Source organism: Podarcis melisellensis (genome assembly GCF_964234715.1).
Source record: "Podarcis melisellensis genome assembly, chromosome: 16".
NCBI classification, from domain to species: domain Eukaryota; kingdom Metazoa; phylum Chordata; class Lepidosauria; order Squamata; family Lacertidae; genus Podarcis; species Podarcis melisellensis.
In genome coordinates this window covers 14,976,610-14,995,470 of record NC_138533.1, presented here as the reverse complement: position 1 = coordinate 14,995,470, position 18,861 = coordinate 14,976,610, and the positions used below count along the sequence as shown (strand labels likewise).

At 51.3% G+C, this 18,861-nt stretch overlaps 1 protein-coding gene across 1 annotated transcript in view; it reads right to left on the bottom strand.

The window, feature by feature from the left end:
- The window catches only part of RASGRP2 (RAS guanyl releasing protein 2), a 40,049-nt gene extending 24,819 nt beyond the window's left edge, over nt 1–15,230 (bottom strand). Inside the window, exons 1-7 of the mRNA XM_081892155.1 lie at nt 15,127–15,230; nt 7,495–7,650; nt 5,576–5,678; nt 4,049–4,111; nt 3,004–3,135; nt 2,365–2,515; nt 577–804 (exon numbers count right to left, since the gene is read on the bottom strand). Coding sequence (XP_081748281.1) covers nt 577–804; nt 2,365–2,515; nt 3,004–3,135; nt 4,049–4,111; nt 5,576–5,678; nt 7,495–7,594 — 777 coding nt within the window. The 5' untranslated portion in view covers nt 7,595–7,650; nt 15,127–15,230. The remainder of the gene's footprint in view (nt 1–576; nt 805–2,364; nt 2,516–3,003; nt 3,136–4,048; nt 4,112–5,575; nt 5,679–7,494; nt 7,651–15,126) is intronic.
- Nucleotides 15,231–18,861: the final 3,631 nt, after the last annotated feature.

The following is an 18,861-nucleotide window of genomic DNA, read 5'->3' as shown; positions in this document are numbered from 1 at the left end:
AGGGGGAGCTCGGATTTGGAATTGGAAGAAACTTGGGTGGTAAATGCATCAGCTCGCATTTGGTGTATGAAAATCAAGATGTCTGTCCTAATCTGGACTTGTTTGTAAATTCACAGTCTGGGTCCTCGCTGGGTTATAGGGCTTTAGGAATCAAGGTTATAAAATACAGGATCCGGTCTCTAGACCCTCTTACATAGGATGCTCAGTGATAGCGCAACACCTCAAGAAAAAGAAGAAGAGTTTGGATTTGATATCCCGCTTTATCACTACCCGAAGGAGTCTCAAAGCGGCTAACAGTCGCCTTTCCCTTCCTCCCCCACAACAAACACTCTGTGAGGTGAGTGGGGCTGAGAGACTTCAAAGAAGTGTGACTGGCCCAAGGTCACCCAGCAGCTGCATGTGGAGGAGCGGAGATGCGAATCCGGTTCATCAGATTACGAGTCCATCGCTATTAACCACTATACCAAGGACTGCTTCTCACCAAATAAAAAGTCCTGGACCCTGTTTGTTTGTTTGTTTGTTTGTTTGATTGATTGATTGATTGATTTGAGAGGCTCAAAATCAGAAGCAGGTGACAATCTCAAGAGGGTTGCAGAAGGCAAGGACGTTCCGGGCGCTGCCCTTTCTCACCTGAGCCACCATGACGAAGCGAGTGATGACCTGGGCTCGCTGCTGGGCGGTGGGCTTGCTGAGCACCATGAGCTGCACCCACTGGGAGACGCTGTTGAAGAGGGTGATGAAGCGCTCCAGGATGGGGTTGTCCACCGTGCAGCCATGCATGACAAAACTGTGGTAGTCTTGGAACTGGGGGGGGAGGGAGAGGGGAAAGCAGATCAGTTGAGGCCGAGGGAGGCCAGCCGTTTGAATGGTGCCCAGATAGGGCCCAGAAAACAGCACATCTGTTTTAAAAACACCAACACGAACCCAGTGCAGCAACTAGGATTTTGTTCCTGAGCCTGCATATTTCCTCCTCCCTCCCCAATCCATTTTCCTTTCATGTCATGTATTTTTTTAATATAGGGACTCTCTTGTTTATACTGATTTGTAAGCCACCCTAACAGGGTTTTATTTTCTTAACAGCACAATAAAAAATATTTTCATTTAAATAATAAACACAGGGTGATGCCTGGAATCATGGCACTTAGAGGATAAGGCTCTCAGTGGCTACTAGCCCTAATGGCCATGTTCCACCTCCACTCCTGGAGGCAGGAAGCTTCTGTGGAGAGTTGCTGCTGTTGACTCTCAGGTCCTTCTCTAGGGCATTTGGTTGGCCATTCTGAAAAAAGGGGCTGGTCCTGCTCCCAGGGTCTGATGGGTGTGGGTTAAGGACACTCCTGGCTCTGTGGAAAAGCCAAGCCTTGTCTCAGAGACCTGGATGGTCGTTCCAGGGAAAGGGAGGTGGGGTGAGAAGCAGAACACAGCCAGGAGGCCGTGGTGGTCACCAGCCTCAATGGCAATAAAAGAAGATGAGACAGATTCATGGAGGAGAGGGCTATTGAAGGTTACTTGCCAGAGAAGCTATGCTTTGCCTCCACGGACAGAGGCAGCAATGCTTGCGGATGCCGGTTGCCAGAAACCACACAAGGAGAAAGGGCCCTTGCCATTGCCATTCTAAGAGGCGTTTGTGGTGAGTTCCGGCACCTCTTTTTCTAGAAAAATAGCACTGGGTTTGGGTTGTTTTAAGAGGGCTCATATTGTGTTTGGTGATGTTTGTGTGCCACTTTCTCTCCTAAAAAGCAGGGCATACATCAGCTAAATACAGTGGTACCGCTGGTTGCGAATGGGATCTGTTCCGGAGGCCCGTTCACAACATGAGCAGAAGGCAAGCCACGTCTGCGCGTGCGTGGGTTGCGATTCGCCGTTTCTGCGCATGCGCATGACATCATTTTGTGCGCATGCGCGAGCGGCGAAACCCGGAAGTAACCCTTTCTGGTACTTCCAGGTCGCTGCAGGATGCAACCTGAAAACGCACAACCTGAAGCAAACGTAGAATAATAATAATAATAATAATAATAATAATAATAATAATAATAATAATAATAATAATTTATTCCCCACCCACTCTGGGCGGCTTCCAACAAAACACTAAAATACAATAACCTACTAAACATTAAAAGCTTCCCTAAATAGGGCTGCCTTTAGATGTTTTCTAAAAGTTTGGTAGTTATTTTTCTCTTTGACATCTGGTGGGAGGGCATTCCACAGGGCGGGTGCCACTACCGAGAAGGCGCTCTGCCTGGTTCCCTGTAACTTGGCTTCTCGCAACATGAGCTATGGTTGTACCCATGGCCCCACACAGCAACACCCACACGCGGAGGGCGGGGCGGGAAGGGACTCAGGCACTGCCACCTTCATGGATCTTACCAGGATCTTGCTGAAGGAGTGGTACTCCAGGTGGGTGAGGTGTTCGGCCAGTTCCCCCGACTCCAAGTGGTCGAAGAGAAGGGACGTCTTGCGCTTCTTCTGGGCCACCGGCTGGCGCTGTGTGACTTGCCTCTTCCACTTGTAGGTGGGGCTGGAAGGGGGACGCAAGAGTTCAGCCTCTACCTGGGATGTGCAAAAGCAGAGGTGGGGACCAGCTGGCTCCTAAGGGTACTAAGGACCTGCTTGCCAGCTTGGCCCCAAATCCCTGGCGCTCGGGGAACTGCATGCCGCTGCCAAGTTTTTCAGATCTCAGCCTTAAAGTCCCACCATGAGGCCAGTCCTGCAGCTTGCAGAAAGTTTGCATACAACAGAGCTAAATGCAAGGTGAGGTTTTCCTTGGCTTCCATTAATTCCATTCCAAACCCCACAGAGGGAGCCACCACCAAGGAGGCCCTGCACTTGCTCCCAACTTGCTGAGCTCAGGGTTCTGGGGCAGAACTTGGTGGATGCCGCACACCAGGAATGCAAGGCTCACAGCCTGAGGTTCGCACACCGGAATCAGATGCAACCTGCCAGAACTTAACCCAGGGAGGACCGGGGGCGGGGACTGTTGTGGGGGGCCCCACGCTGTTTACCTACACGCTCTCTATGTCAATGAGGCTGCTGTGACGTTGGTTCCCTTCCCGGCCCAGAAGCTCCTTCAGCTCCTTGATCTGCTCAGCCAGCTCTGGGTTTAGGTCAAATTCCGCTGGGAAAGCCGAGATCCAGTATCTGCCGGAACCAGGAGTGACATGGTCAGTGGCAAAGTCAGAAGGGGGCAGCAGACTGTCTCCAAGCAAGGAGGGCAGAAGATTTGCAGCCACCTCTATACCACCCTGCCCCACACCCAGGCAGCCCCCAAAGTCATGAAGTACCGCAGTGTCACATGATTTTCACTGTGAACACCTTGCTTTGGGATGGGCCCAGAGTGGCTAGGGAAACCCAGCCAGATGGGCAGGGTATAAATATATCATCATCATCATCATCATCATTATTATTATTATTCCCACAGAACATCCATCCCGTGGGAACCACACCAGTATTGATAGGTTTTATTCATAAGGGAATGGAAAAGAAGAAGTACCGTATTTTTTGCTCTATAAGACTCACTTTTTTCCTCCTAAAAAGTAAGGGGAAATGTGTGTGCATCTTATGGAGCAAATGCAGGCTGCGCAGCTATCCCAGAAGCCAGAACAGCAAGAGGGATTGCTGCTTTCACTGCGCAGCGATCCCTCTTGCTGTTCTGGCTTCTGGGATTCAGAATATTTTTTTTCTTGTTTTCCTCCTCCAAAAACTAGGTGCATCTTATGGTCTGGTGCGTCTTATAGAGCGAAAAATACGGTAAATTCGTTGGCGAGTGCACCGTTTGGATGCAATGTCATTTGCAGTGTGAATGGTTATTTTCTCAGTTACGCTTCATCTGTGAGGAACTTTCAAAACAGGAAGTCTCCTGCCTGGCGTCTAAACTAAGAATCCCACCTGCCCTTCTGCCGGGTCTCAGGCCCACCAACGGCTTCCTAAACTGAAAAACCCCAAATGTTACTTCCCCAACCTCCCACTCCCCAAACTGTCCAGACTATCCCCTCGTTTTCTCTCCATAGCAGCCTTCCCACAAACCACTCCACCCTCCTGCTCCAGCACCTACCGGACCAAGTGGCAAGTCTTGACTTGCAGGGAACTGTTTTCTGACCCGCGAGACTCCTGGTAAGTTCAGGGCAGAGTTAAGGAGCAAAAGGGAAAGAGGGAGGAACTGTGTGCATGTTGTGGGGTATTGGGGGGGGGGAATGGGGGTGTTTTAAACTGCAAACTATCCAATAGGTAAAGTAGAGCAAAGGCTTTGTGCTGCAGCTGCATCCAAGCTATTAAAATTATGATCGCAAAAAGAATAAATTCACTTCCTGCATGAAACTTGTACTTCATGTGAGGTTTCGGCCTTCATGCATGGAACTCGGTTTTGTCAGCAACCAGGCCCTGGGCTCTATTAAAGAGAGGTCTCCCATCCCGCCACTGTTGTGGTTTATAAGTGTGAAGAAGAAAGCACAAAAAATAATACGAAGAAAAGGATCCAGGACATAAAGAGAACAACTATGCACAAAAGGAAGAAAAGATGGTGCAACAAGGGCCTGGCAATGGGTAACTCTGGAGAGATTCGGGTAAGGCTGTTAAGGGTGGTGGGTGTTATGTAGTGTAGTTTCACCCTGGGCCAACAGGGGGATACTGTATATAGTTTTCACTCAGGTCTGTAAATAGTTTTCACTCAGGTCCGCGTCAGTTATTTTAGGCAGGAACCCTGGGCTGTTGTTGTTACAATGTTGACAGCCGGCTGCCTATCAAAGCAGGCCGGCTGAGCTGTTTGCAGTCAGTTCTATTCCAGCTTACAAAATAAAGAGCTACTTGAAGAAATCGCTGTGCTGGCTGCTATGTCAACCCACAACATAACACTGGGAATTGTAGTTCTGTGAGAGGAAAACTACAATTCCCAGAATTCTTCGCTGGGAATCTAAAGGTGCTTTAGACGTATGGTATGTACACAGTCTCAGTTCCACTGCCGAGAGCGCAACTAACTACTTTTTTCATCCTTGGGAGCGTAGGGGCCAAAAGGCAGGTGCCCACTCATCCCACATTCCCCTTGTCCCCTTCCCCACCCACCTTGAAGACATGGAAAATAACAGCCTGGCTTTTATTTTCCAAGAAGCAGATATTGGCAGCTTCCAGAGAGGAGGCGCCAAACACCCATAAATCATTCCTCTTCCACTGTGAGCTGCAAATGGAAGTGACTCTCCAAGCTTCAGGGGGCCGGTCACTTTTTCTGGGTGGTCATCATCCCGCAATGTTGCAGCCACCACAGGGCAGTGGGAAGAGAGGGAGGAAAAGTCCAGTATCCTCAACCTGCCTGGGGTTTTTTTGGCGGTGGGGATCCTGAGTGATCGATATGCCTTAAGTCCTTTGCTACCCCTGCACCAAGTGTCTTCTGGACATTTTGGAACTGCAGCACCCATCACACCCCCCCCCCCCAGGAAGCAGGACTATGCTGCCTGGAGCAGACAGGAGCTGCAGTTCAAAGCACCTGGCCAGCACCAGGACGGGAAAACCTAGCGCAAGACATTTGCGGAAGGAAACATTGCTGCTGGCTGGGTGTGGGGATTGTGCCCGGCGGGCTAAGGAAGGATATATCTGAAGCAACTTGGCAGCCAGCTCTGATGAAGGGATGTACCAGGGGTGCATCATGAGGAACATGCGGACCAGCTGGGGGTCTCGAACTTTGCCCTCATCGTCTGCAAAAAGAAAAAGAAATGCAAGTCAGAGCAAGTCCCTCCTGAGAATTTAACAACAACAACAACAACATCCTTCATTGGAGGTTTTTAAGCATTGGTAGGATGGAGATTCTTTAGCTGTGACTGCTGCCTTGCAGAGGGTTGGACTGGATGACCCTGGGGGGTCCCTTTCAACTCTACAACTCTACGATTCCCCACTCTGCCTCTTGCTCCACAGGGCCCACAGCCACAAAGCCCACCCACCCCCACTCTTTCCCCCCTCCATCACACCCTGCACACTGTAAGGATGGCCAACATGGCAACCTCCAAATCTTTCAGACTTCAACTCCCAGCAGCTCCAACCAGTATGGCTGATGGTCAGCGTTGATGGGAGTTGTAGTCCAAAGTGTAAGAACTTAGGAGGAGGCTGCTGGAGCTGGGCATTGGCTCATCTAGTCCAGTTTCCTCTTCTCAGAGTGGCCAACCAGGTCCCCCACCCCCACCCCCACAAGCAGGCATGGGGCACAACAACCACTGGCAAAGGCAATGCCTTTTGGGTACTTTGTGGGACGTTCCTCTGTTAAATGAGGTTTGCCGCCCCCCCCCACACTGCCGCTTTAAGGTTTCATGAGAAAAGTGAAAAGGCCTTTGCCTAAATATATATTCCCCTGCTCAATTTGAAAGCTTTTGAAAGCTTTTACTGCTGTCCGCTACCCCAAAGTAATTTTGTTAATGTGTTGGCCTTTTTAGGAGTGTTTTTATCTTTTGTTGGTGATGCCTGCTGCCTTGGGTCCCTTTTGGAACAAAGGCAGCTTCTAATAATGTTTATAGTCACAGATAAACACACACCCTTCAGTTCAGACCACTCAGGAGCTCAGAAGTGGGATCAAAGACCATCCAAAGAGCCCTGGAGCAGGAGCGGCAGCAGCAGCTGCATCAGGTCAAAGGAGGTCGTCTGGTCCAGCATCCTCTTTCCCAGGAAGAGGGGAGGATATGATGAGCACAGTTGCCCTTTCCTGCTCATCCACTTCTGAGGCTCTGGTGCTGGAGGGCTTGTGCAGCACAATCACATCTTACGCGCATATAACTTGAGCGATTTCAACCACATGCGGTTGAGGGCTGGCCGGTTGAAACTACACAAATCAAATGCATGCACAGCAGAGAGCTTCAAAGCTCTTTTTTTGTGCCAGGTTTTCCCAGCGTGGAAAGTGCTTTTCATTTTCCAAGACAATTTTTACCGAATTTCCAAATTTTTACAAATTAACTTCAAATCCAATAGTTGCATCGTTTCATGCACTGACGTCCCACCCCCACCCTCCACAGTGTTTTTACTCAAACTCCTTTATACTGCATTCTCAAATTCTCTTCTATTACCAAAACCCCTGTAATATTTTATCTTTTTTTCTGCTGCTGCTGCTGCTATCTCGTATCCTGCCCGCGATTTCATTTGTTTGCAGTGCTTGTCCAAATAGGCCAAAAAAGGGCTTCCATTCTTCTATAAAAAGCTTGTCATTTTGATCTCTTAATATTGCTGCCATCTTTACCATTTACGCATAATCAGTAACTTTTAAAAGCCTCTTTTTTCAACTCTGCCCTGCTTACCTGGCAAGGCTCACTCAGCACAGGGGCTCTGGGATACCCTCACGAGATCTCACAGGGCCGTCCAAGTTCCCGCAAGATCTCATGGGTCCACCCCCATACTTCTAGAGTCAGTACACCAATGCAATGCAGGACAGGAGCAGTTGCTTTAAAACATCACCAGGCCAAGAAAACCACTGCCCCACCTCCTGAGGCCTCAGTCATTTGTCCCTTCCCTGCCTCTCCTGCTCCTCCTCACCAAAGGCCTCGATGCAGCCCTGCAGAAGCTCGTCCACTGTGCAGCCCTTTTCCAGGTCCAGAGTCTCAGACATTGTGGCTCCCGGATCCCCTTCGCTCATGAAAGACGCTACACAGCCACCAGTGGGTCGCTATCCCCAGGGAGCCGGGCAAAAACCTGAAAAGAGAGAAGGAAAGAGGTTTCAGACATACTGTGTCCAGTTCTGGGCACCACAGTTCAAGAAGGACACTGACAAACTGGAACGTGTCCAGAGGAGGGCAACCAAAATGGTCAAAGGCCTGGAAACGATGCCTTATGAGGAACGGCTAAGGGAGCTGGGCATGTTTAGCCTAGAGAAGAGGAGGTTAAGGGGTGATATGATAGCCATGTTCAAATATATAAAAGGATGTCACATAGAGGAGGGAGAAAGGTTGTTTTCTGCTGCTCCAGAGAAGCGGACACGGAGCAATGGATCCAAACTACAAGAAAGTAGATTCCACCTAAATATTAGGAAGAACTTCCTGACAGTAAGAGCTGCTTGACAGTAGAATTTGCTGTCAAGGAGTCTGGTGGAGTCTCCTTCTTTGGAGGTCTTTAAGCAGAGGCTTGACAACCATATGTCAGGAGTGCTCTGATGGTGTTTCCTGCTTGGCAGGGGGTTGGACCTGATGGCCCTTGTGGTCTCTTCCAACTCTATGATTCTATGATCTCTGAGGTTACAAAGGAGCGTGTGCTCTCCATCCCTCAGGGCTCGGCCAGGGGGAAGTGGGTGCAGGAGCCCAGAGGGGGGGTTTCCCCCAGATTAATAGCATGCCAGGGACATGGGTGGCGCTGTGGGTTAAACCACAGAGCCTAGGACTTGCCGATCACAAGGTCGGCGGTTCAAATCCCTGCGATAAATAGGTACCGCTCCGGCGGGAAGGTAAACGGCGTTTCCGTGCGCTGCTCTGGTTCGCCAGAAGCGGCTTAGTCATGCTGGCCACATGACCTGAAAGCTGTACGCCGGCTCCCTCGGCCAATAAAGTGAGATGAGCGCCGCAACCCCAGAGTCGGCCACGACTGGACCTCATGGTCAGGGGTCCCTTTACCTTTACCTAATAGCATGCCAGGTTACTGGGTCACTATTAGCACATCAGCCAAGTGGCTTGAAATCAGCTTGCCTGATGGCCAGTCTGCCCAGGGCTTACAACCGGCCGCTGTTACACCGCAAGGAAGAGGAGGAGGCCCTGCTTCCCAGATCTGACATAAAGACCCAGCAGACTGGCAGACATGATAGGCAGGGCCTTTCTAGTTCTGGCCCCTGTACGTAGAACCCTCTCCCCCAAGGAGTGCTAGGTTAGGTTTTGAACAAACCCTTAAAATGTTACTTTCTTCCAACTGCATTCTATTAAAAGGTGGCATTTTAAACTGCCTTCGTCTCCAGCTCTTTCGGGGTCTGTTTGTTTTTGTAACCGAATTGCTTTATTTGTATTTTACTTTTCATTTTATGGTTTCCGTTCTCCTTTGCCACCTGCTTTGAGTACACTTTGCCCTGAAAGGTGGGATCTCCATACTTTCAAATTGACCAATGAATCAATAAAATGGCAGGCCAGCCGGTGTGATAAGAAGCTGGAGGGTGCAAAAGAGGCAGTGGTCACCATCGTGGTTTGTTTGTGGGAATGTCAGCCAGCTGGGAATGGCACTTTCTGCCTTTGCTCTGGGATGCCAACATTTCCTTAGCTCCCAACCTACCTTGTGTCTCCTAGTCATGGCATCTCTCTCTCTTTTCCCCCACCACCCAAATGCCGTGAGGACAGTCTTACTGGATCAAACCATGCACACCTACCCCAGCATACTGCCTCCAACAGTGGAAAGCCTATTGCTCCAGAAAGCTCTGCAAGTCGGGCCCTGAAGGCAACATGGACCCCCCTGAAGCATTCAAAACAGCCTCCTGAGGACTAGCTGCTTTGGGGAAACCCCCCCCCCCGGAAGTGCTCAGCGTCTTCTCAGAATAGCAATGGGGGAGAGGAAACAGCATTTGAGGGCAGGCAAGAGGATGAAGAAAGCCACTGGGCTTCCACCCACAGAAGATGTCAGAATCGTACTCCACGACTTTTAAGTGGGGGCTGCTCTTGCTGGGGCAGATTATATAATAATTGTTTCTTTGAAGAAGGGAACTGGGTGACTTGTCATTTGCTTCATCCTCATGCTTAACGATACACTGAACTCAAATGCTATCTCCGGCATGTTGCAGTGGCTCGCTGCTGAATTTCCCCAGCCTCGGGGTACATATTTGGTTCTGCAACAGGGGTGGGGAACTGAGGTGGGGGCTGGGCTCCAGTTTTTGTTGTACTAGAACTTCTATCGCCCTATGCTGGCTTCTAGGCAAGGCTGGCTTAACGATTAAGCAAAATAAGGTGTTGTGCTTAAGGTGGGCACGACAGAGAGTTTCCATTGCCAGACTTGCTACGGACCATATGGTGCAGGTGAACAAAAATAAACATTATTTCTACAAATATAGAAAAATAAACATTCTTTTCCATCTTACGGTAGGTTTCATTTCATTTTGAAAAATGAAATTTCATTTGGTGGTTTATTCTTGTTGAAAATTTGAATCAGATATATATGGGGGCACCAAAATCTTTTAGGAGCTTCGGACAGTGTTTCCCAAACTTGGGTCTCCAGTTGTTTTGGACTACAATTCCCATCATCCCTGACCACTGGTTCTGCTAGCTAGGGATGATGGGAGTTGTAGTCCAGAACAGCTGGAGACCCAAGTTTGGGAAACGCTGACTTAGGGCCTCTAAAGGTCTTAAAATCTGGCCCTGCCGATGGGAGTTGGAGCCTGGAAGCATCCGGAAGACAGCAGGTTTCCAATCCTTGTTCTAGGGATACCACAAGCAATAAATTTGGGATTTAAACATTCCCCCTATGATGCCCTTCTTATTGCACATTCATTTGTGCTCACAATGCTATCACGGCAGTCACATACCATCCCACTTTTGACACTTTGGGACGCGGGTGGCACTGTGGTCTAAACCACTGAGCCTCTTGGGCTTGCTGATCAGAAGATCGGCGGTTCAGATCCCCATGACGGGGGAGCTCCCGTTGCTCTGCCCCAGCTCCTGCCAACCTAGCAGTCTGAAAGCACACCAGCACAAGTAGATAAATAGGTACCGCTGCGGCGGGAAGATAAACGGTGTTTCTGTGCACTCTGGTTTCTGTCACGGTGTCCCATTGCATCAGAAGCGGTTTAATCATGCTGGTCACGTGACCCAGAAAGCACCGCAATCCCAAAGTCACCTTTGACTGGACTTAACTGTCCAGGGGTCCCTTACCCTTTTTTTTTTAAGCTTTTACTTCTTGCACCTGCAAAGGTTTTGGGGTGGTCACACTGCCTCACTTCCAGGTGGTGCACACCCCAAACCTTCCTGCTGAAAGACCGTAACTTTTTACAACACAAATTGTTCTGCTTTATTTTTGTCCTACTTGTGTTGTGCTACACACACGCATCTCCAACTCCAAGAGCAGAAAAAAAGACCCAGTACTCCTGGCTCTGAGCAGGGCCTCTCTGCCTCCTTTTGGACATCTGAACCCAAGCCAAGCAATCTTCAGTCCCCTGGAGAAATGTTGGACCACAATCCCCTCTTGCTGCTGCCTCTCTATTCAGGAGGAAACAGGGCGACGCACAGCTGGGGTGGGGAATTCATTTCTTCAGCCCTCCTCTTCCTCCTGCTGCTGCAAATGGGCAGGAGCAGAAAAGGACGGGGTCTCCTTGGGGGACGATGGCGCTAAGTCACTACTGCCCCCCCTCCCCAAGCAGATTCTCTCGCCTGTCCATCCTGCCACCCTCCTCCTCCTCGTCGTCCCAAGCAAGGGAAAGAAGCAAGGAATGTTGGAAAGGCACACTGGGCTCCAGAGCTTCTGCCAAGGGATGACTCAGGGCTGGCAGCTGATTTTAGACAGGCCCCTCCGCTGCCTGGGAATTCCAACTGGCCTCTCTCAGCGGCTCTTGTCCCTGGAAACGCCAGGCCTAAACAGAGAGTCTGCAGCTCATGGCCGCCCAGAGAAAAGAGCTCAATTGTAGGCTGCGAAACTTAAGAACCTAAAAAGAGCCTGACGGATCGAGCCAGCGGCCTATCTAACCCAGCCCCCTGTTTTCACAGTGGACCACCAGATGCCTGTAGGGAGCCCACAAGCACCAGACCACTCTCCTGCCCTGTGTTTTGCAGCAACTGGCAAACAGAAGCATCGCTGCCTCCAACTGCAGAGGGAGTCCATAGCCATTGACAGTCTGTCCCTCCATGAATTTGCCCGGTCCTCTTTTAAAACCAAGTTGGTGCCCATCACTGCCTCTGGTGGCAAGGAGTTACATTGTCTAAGAAGCTTCACCTGCCACAGGCAACAGACTGGTACACCAGCACATCCAAACACAACGCACTTATCCCTCTCAATGTGGTGTGGTGGTCAGAGTGTCCGGCTCAGGGCCCGGGAGACCAGGGTTCAAAGCCTCACTCGGCCATGAAATTCATGGGGTGACCTTGGGCCAATCGCTGTCCCCTACCCTAACCTATCTCGCAGGGCTGATTATAGAGGATAAAATGGAGAGAGGGAGAACCATGCCTTGAGTTCCTTAAAGGAAAATAAGGAGAGGTGGAAATGTAATGAATAGATAAACATGGTTAATACAAGAAAAAAAATGAGACTTTTAAGTGTATAAAACAGAGCCTGGATAGCTCAGCTGGTTAGAGTGCGGTGCTGATAATTAATGCCAAGGTTGCGGGGAGCTGACACAGCTGTACATACACACACACACACACACACACAAGACAAGAACTAGGAAACCCTCGCCGTCTTAGCTCAGTTCTGTATCTATACAGACTGGCAGCAGCTTAGACAAGGAGTCTCTCCCAGCCCTGCCTGAAGATGCCAGGACTTCAACCTGGGACCTTCCGCACGCAGAGCAGGTGCTCAGCCACTGAGCTACAGCCTGACTTTGGCTGCATTCGGAAAACACATGCTGCTCCCTTTCCCTTGCTAATCTATTGAGCTGTATCACTAAGGCCTTAGGAACTCAGAAAGTTGCCCTATACTGAATCAGACCCCCGCTATCCGTCTAGCTCAATACGGTCCACACTGGCTGGCAGGAGCTCTCCAAGGTTTCAGGCAGATGCCTGCAGGTGCCAGCAGAGACTGAACTCTGGCCGCAGGGATTTGTTGTTTTGAGTACCAGAACTGAAGTGTGCTCACACAAAATGTGCTCTCATTTCCACAAGTGATCTTCATTTCGGCAGGATAATTGAGGGCGGCATCGTTTTACTGTTGCTTTGTTTAAACCACTGGGAGTCAGAAATACTTGCAAATCACAGAGAGCAGGCAATAGACCCAATAGATCTTTCTCCTTCTGACAACCCCTGGTGTAGAGTGTTTGGAAAGGGTGGAAGCCTGTTTAGCCTGGGTAAAGGAAATCTTTGGGGTGGGCGAGGGGATGCACAGAAGCCCCCTACCATGCAGAAGAGGGGGCTCCCAACAAATTTTTTTTAAAAAAAACCAGTAAAACATCACCCATTAAAAACTTCCCTTAAGACGGCTGCCTTCTAAAAGTCAAATAGTTGTTTATCTGTTCAACATCTGATGAGAGGGTGTTCCACAGGGTGGGTGCCACTGTCAAGAAGGCCTTTAGATTTCTGTTGAATGTTAGGGGACACTTCTCAGTGGAAAAAAGCAGTTCGACAGTGGAACTAACAACCTTGGTGCAGAGAGAGGGATGGAAGGCCAGCTCACCCTCCCTGAGGATTTCAAGCTGTGTCTGCACAACCACCTGTCAGGGATGCTCAAACCCTGGATGGCCTTGAAGACCCTCATCTCCAAACTCTCTGCTTGCAAGACGCTGTGAAACCCAGGTTCAAATCCCCACGCAGCCATGTCCCTCTCTGGGCTAGTCATTCTCTTTCGGCCCAGCCTACCTCGCAGGGTTGTTGTGCATGGGGAAGAGGCCCCCAGGCCTGTGAGCTGGAAGGTGTTCAAGCAGAGAGGCGGGCAAGCATCTGCTTCTCCTTCCCCCAGCAGGGAGTTCTCCAGCGCAGCGCCCAGAATCCCGGCGTGGAGTAAGGAATGTCTTTATGTCGTAGAAGGAGATTATTATTAATCTTTTGAGACAGGCCTTTGTGCTCGGAAATGGTGGGTTGGCGTTTTTTGCTGGCGGAGTTATTTTTAGGCAAGTTTTGCTCAAAAGCCAGGCAGGAGCGCCAGGAGCTGAGAGATGGCAGGCCAGGTCGGTTGGCTACAGGAGAGGCGCCGCTTCAAGAGAGGCACAGCCCTTCAGACCCCACATCTCAGGGTCTCCCGTCCCCTCCTGATTCCTGCAAACTGATTTCATTTTCTCTTCCCATCTCGCACCCCCCCCCATCCATTCACCGCACCTCCAACGCAATGCATACCCAAAGGCCTCCTTGCAAAATTGCATGTTGCAAAATGTCATTTCCCAACAGCCGCCCTCGAGAGCAGGGTAAATATATTGACAGCAGATTGTCTGAGTGGCACAAACATTTATCAACACGCGCAGCTGCTGCTGTTGCTGGTTTTGCACACACACAAAAGGCGAATGGGGAGAGATAGACAGAGCAAGCCCCGGTGCTGCAGAGGGGGCGCGCACAAAGGCAAGCCCCCCCCCCCCGTCGCTCTCTACAATCCAAAGCCTCCGCGCAGGGCGGGGGTGGGAGGTGGGGGTGAAATGCAAGTTTGCCCTCTGCCCACAACCTGCGCATCACCTCCCACAGGGCTCCTGCCACCGCAAACCCGCACACACAAAGACACACATACACACACACGCTGCCGAGACGCACAGGCGAGGCGCCACCGTTTCGCTGCTGCTTTGCATGCACGGCGGGCGCCCACGGCAGGTGCAGCCCCGCTGCCACGCAAGGGCCACACACCAGGCGACACCCCCCCCCCAAATCATGGTGCACCAAGGGGCCACGGCGCCCTTCCCCAAGCCCCGCTGAGCCCAAAGCACGGGTGGCTCCACATGTCCGGTCTTCTGCCCTCCCCATGGAAGGCTGAAGCGGGCTGCGACAGCTGCCCTACAAGAGCAGGGGAAATGGTGCGCGGTGTCGGGGGGGGGGCGTACGGGGAGCGCAAAGCTGCACTTTGCATGGCCCTCAAATCGAGCAAAGGCACCCAGGCGGCGGAATGGGCGCTGCAAGGCAGGTGACCTCCCTCTTTCATTTGGGCAACGGGGTGGGGGGAGGTGACCCCAAACCTCTTCCCTCCCACCCCCCACTTCCATGCGGCAAGGGGGTCAGAGAGGCTTAACTTCTTTCTAAAACCTGCCTACCTGGACACCGCCCCTTCTGGGAAGCGCAGGTGCTGCGGATGGGCTGCCAAGGGAAAGGCACTCTGCACGCAGCCAGAGGCACTCTCTCCGCCTGGGCAGGTGCCACCTCGGAGCTCTCGCGTCCCACCCTTCCCAAGAATAGCGCTGGGGCAAAGGCAATGCCTTCCCCCGCCAGCTTCCCAGGAGGCGCGCACTCGGTACATGCCCAGAGGTGCTCTCGCCGCGGGGCTGCAAGGAAGGGAGCGCGCTGACCTCTAGCAGAATGTCCCGGGGAACGACTCCCTCGGCGGGAGCGACTCTCGCGCTCTCCCGGCCAGGCTGGCGGCGGCGGCACTCACCGTGGCTTCCGGGCGGCTCCAGCCCGCTGGCGCTGCGCTCCGACGGCCGCTCGGTCCGGCTGCGGCGGCGCTGCCTTTGCCTTTGCCTCGGCGTACGCAAAACGCAGCCGCGTCTCACCACCGGAGGGAGGGCGGGGACGGAAGGAGGGAGGGAGGGGAGAGCGAGGCAGCGGGGAGAGGGCCAGCCCAGCGCCCTCCCGCCTCGGACGCCCCCTCGCCCCGCTTGCCTCTCCGACCCAGAGCGCACGGAGGAAGGGGTCAGGGCTGCACCGACAGAGACGGAGGAAAAAGGGGGAGGCGAGGAAGAGGACCCCCCCCCCCGCAAGCTCCGCGCGCGCCCCCGCCCGGTGGTCGTCGTGGCTTCTTGGACCTCCAATCTGCTTCTCACCTGCCCGGCTCAAGTCTGGAAGGCGGCAGGCTTTGGTCCCAGGGTGCCTCTGAGAATGTGCAGAGTCTCTTCCCTCTTCGGGATGGCCCGCCTTCGGGATGGTCCTCTTTCAGCGCCAGAACTCGCCCCCCCCCGCCCCCCAGCCCTCAATCCAAGCACCGAGAGCAATCGGAAAGAACAGGGTGTCCCAGAGCACGTGCAGAGTGTGTTTCCCGAAACACACAGAGGCAAAGTAAGTAAAAGTGCCCCAGTGTTTCCGAATCAGTGAAAGGAAAAATGACAGAAGCATGTGTAGAGAACAGCTCTCAAAACATCGGAGAGCAGAAAAGAGGAAGCCTCAGAGCATGTGCAGAGTGCGTGCCCCCCGAATAACGGAGGACATGAGCAGAGTCTTCTTTATAGGAGAGTGTATGTGAGAGAGGGGGGGAGGGGCGCCGTCAGAGCGGATCCCGACTGATGGGTTAACTCCTGCAAAGAAGCGAGATTTGCTCAAAGCTTCGGTTTTTTAAAAAAATAAATTATTCTGCTTCTGCTGCAGAGCAGCATATAAAAGTAGCACACTGAAAACGCAAAACAATTTCATTAACAAAGCAATTACTAATTGGCGAGGGGGTAGCTTTCCCTCTCCCACCAGACACTAAGTCTTGCCCCCCCCTTCCCGATAATTTACACAGGATAACTCCCCCCCCCTCGGATTCTGCTCTATTTCAATATGTGGGGAATAAATTAAGAACCTTCCCACTGGGGGTGGAGGGAGACTGTATTGAGGAGGGGATTGTGTCATGAATGAAGTGTGTGCTTGTGTGTGTGTAGGCACTCCCCAGAAAGTGCTACCACTACCGGGGTGCCTTTTGGGGTGTCGCGGAGGCAGGGGGTGCAAAGAGGAGGCCTGAAGCGCCACTGCAGCCCTCCAGGGGTCCAGAGATTGCCTGCATTTTGGCAGCGCAGCATCCCCCGGTTGCCATAGCAACTGGCTCTGCAGGGCTCTGATTGAAGAGGGCTGGAGGGCCTGGCACTACTCGACTCCCCCTCCCCAGTCCACCTCCCCCCCCCCAACCAGGTTGAGTGCACATGAGAAGCTGACTCAAGGAGGCATTGGCCTTTGTTTCCGCCTTGCCATATCCTGATGAGCAGTCAGCCCTCTGCACATGCCAGGAGGCACCCTTTCATTTCTTACAATAGACGCAGACAGATTTTCTCAGAGGCATGCGCTCTTCTCCCTGCACAAAGCTTGGCCCCTGACCATGAGCAACTGGTGCTCCCTCCGAGATGAAGAAGCAACAGAACGCCTCTGAGCACATACAGAGTTCCTTCCCCACACATCTGCAAAAAAGGGGCTTTTGAGAAAGAGGTTGTGGCTTCGAACAGGTTCAGATCCGAGAGCCTTTCCTCTTGAGATATTAAGCACCGCTGCTTACCAGACCTGGTTTTAGCTTTATCTGTGCACAGCCCGCCCCCCTACACCCACCCCAAACATGAGCTGATGCTGGCCCTGGAAGCGTTTAAAGAGTTGTAGCAACTTTAATTTGTTTCAGTCTGTTTTATTGCGGTTTTAATCTTCTGCATGTTTAAATCACGGCTGTAAAAATTTTAGCAATAATTTTATTGTTTTATCATTTTTATAAAACTGCTTTGCATTTTTTCCTACAATCAAGCAGTATATAAGTTTTATGAAATAAATAAAAGAAATAACAGAGGGCTGGTGTTTCACCCCTCGGCTGTAAACCATTCCATGTTCTTGCTTGAGAGGCTTTGGGAAGTGGGGGGGGGGCGGGGGACCGCAAGAGGCGTGGCTTTTGGACTATCCTGAGAGGAGGTCCTCCTCTCTCACCTCCTGCCCAGCCAGGCTGAACGCAACCCACAGAATCAGGTCTGTAGAATTGAAAGGGACCCCCAGTGTCATCTAGTCCAACCCCCTGTGGGGCAAGAATGACAGCTTAGGCATCCCTGACAGATGGCTGCCCAACCCGTGCTGCTGGAAGTGGTCCCTGCAGCTGAGCCTTTATGCCAGGAGCTTTCCCAGGTGGGAATTTCCCACTGCAGCTGCCCTCCGCACATTGCTTAGGATGCCACATGGAGCACAGCAGAACTGGCTTCCAAATTCCAAGTAAGCCCGGTCAGAATCACGACTGTAAAACTCACGAGAACCGAAGAACATGGGTAGGCAAACTAAGGCCTGGGGGCTAGATCCAGCCCAATTGCCTTCTATTTTTTTTATTAGAAATTTTATTTACAGCATAATATAACCCCCAATATAGAATCCACCCTCATTAAACGTGAACATAACATACAATAAGCATAACATACAATACAAACAACCAAATAAAAGACTTCCTTTATCCTGTATCTGGCCTCCTTATTTACTTCTTATAAGCTGTTTCCTTTATGAATGATTATTAAGATTTTTCTAATTATAACTTAAATATCCACAAAGTCTCCTGCAGACATTAATCAAAACAAGTCCAGGTATGTATTTTAGGGCACTGTTTTGTAAAGTATTATCTGCATTTCCCCCATGCTTTTTGAAACTCTTGTCTAGTGTGATCTCTAATTGCCTCTGTTAATCTAGCCAGTTCAATATACTCTAACAGTGCCACAGAAGCAGCAAGGATCCTAATTGCTAAAAAGTGGAAAAAAGAAATTGTGCCAACAAAAAAAGAATGGCCCAATCGCCTTCTAAATCCGGCCCGCAGATGTTCCAGGAATCAGCGTGTTTTTACATGAGTAGAATGTGTCCTTTTATTTAAAATGCATCTCTGGGTTACTTGTGGGGCATAGGAATTCATTCTCCCCCCCCCCAATATATATATATAGTCCTGCCCCACCCAAGGTCTGAGGGACAGTGGACTGGCCCCCTGCTGACAAAGTTGGCTGACCCCTGGCCTAAGAAACACCTGCAGGGTCAAGTCAACCTGTTCTCACAGTGGCCAGCCTAAGGGAAACCCACAAGCAGGATTCAAGCCCAAGAGCCCTTTCCCCTCCTGTGATTTCCAGTAACTGATATTTCCTGCCTCCAACTATGGAGATAGAACAGAGCCAACATGGCCAGGAGGCACTGATAGTCTTCTCTTCCAGGGGTTTGTCCCACCCTCTTTTAAAGCTGTGCAGATTGGTAGCGACCCCTGCCTCCTGTGGCAGTGAGTTCCATAGTTTAACTGTGTGCTGCGACAATAAGGAACTTCCTTTTATGTGTCCTGTATCTTCCAAATCTTGCAAGGGAAACCTTCAGGAGGTCAGAGGTCAGGCCCACCCAGCCCGCCCACCCAGGTCTTGGCAATACAGGCTAAGGCAGCTGCTTCATCGCCGTTCAGTTCCACCACCTACAGCACCCTCTTTTCAGGATCAGG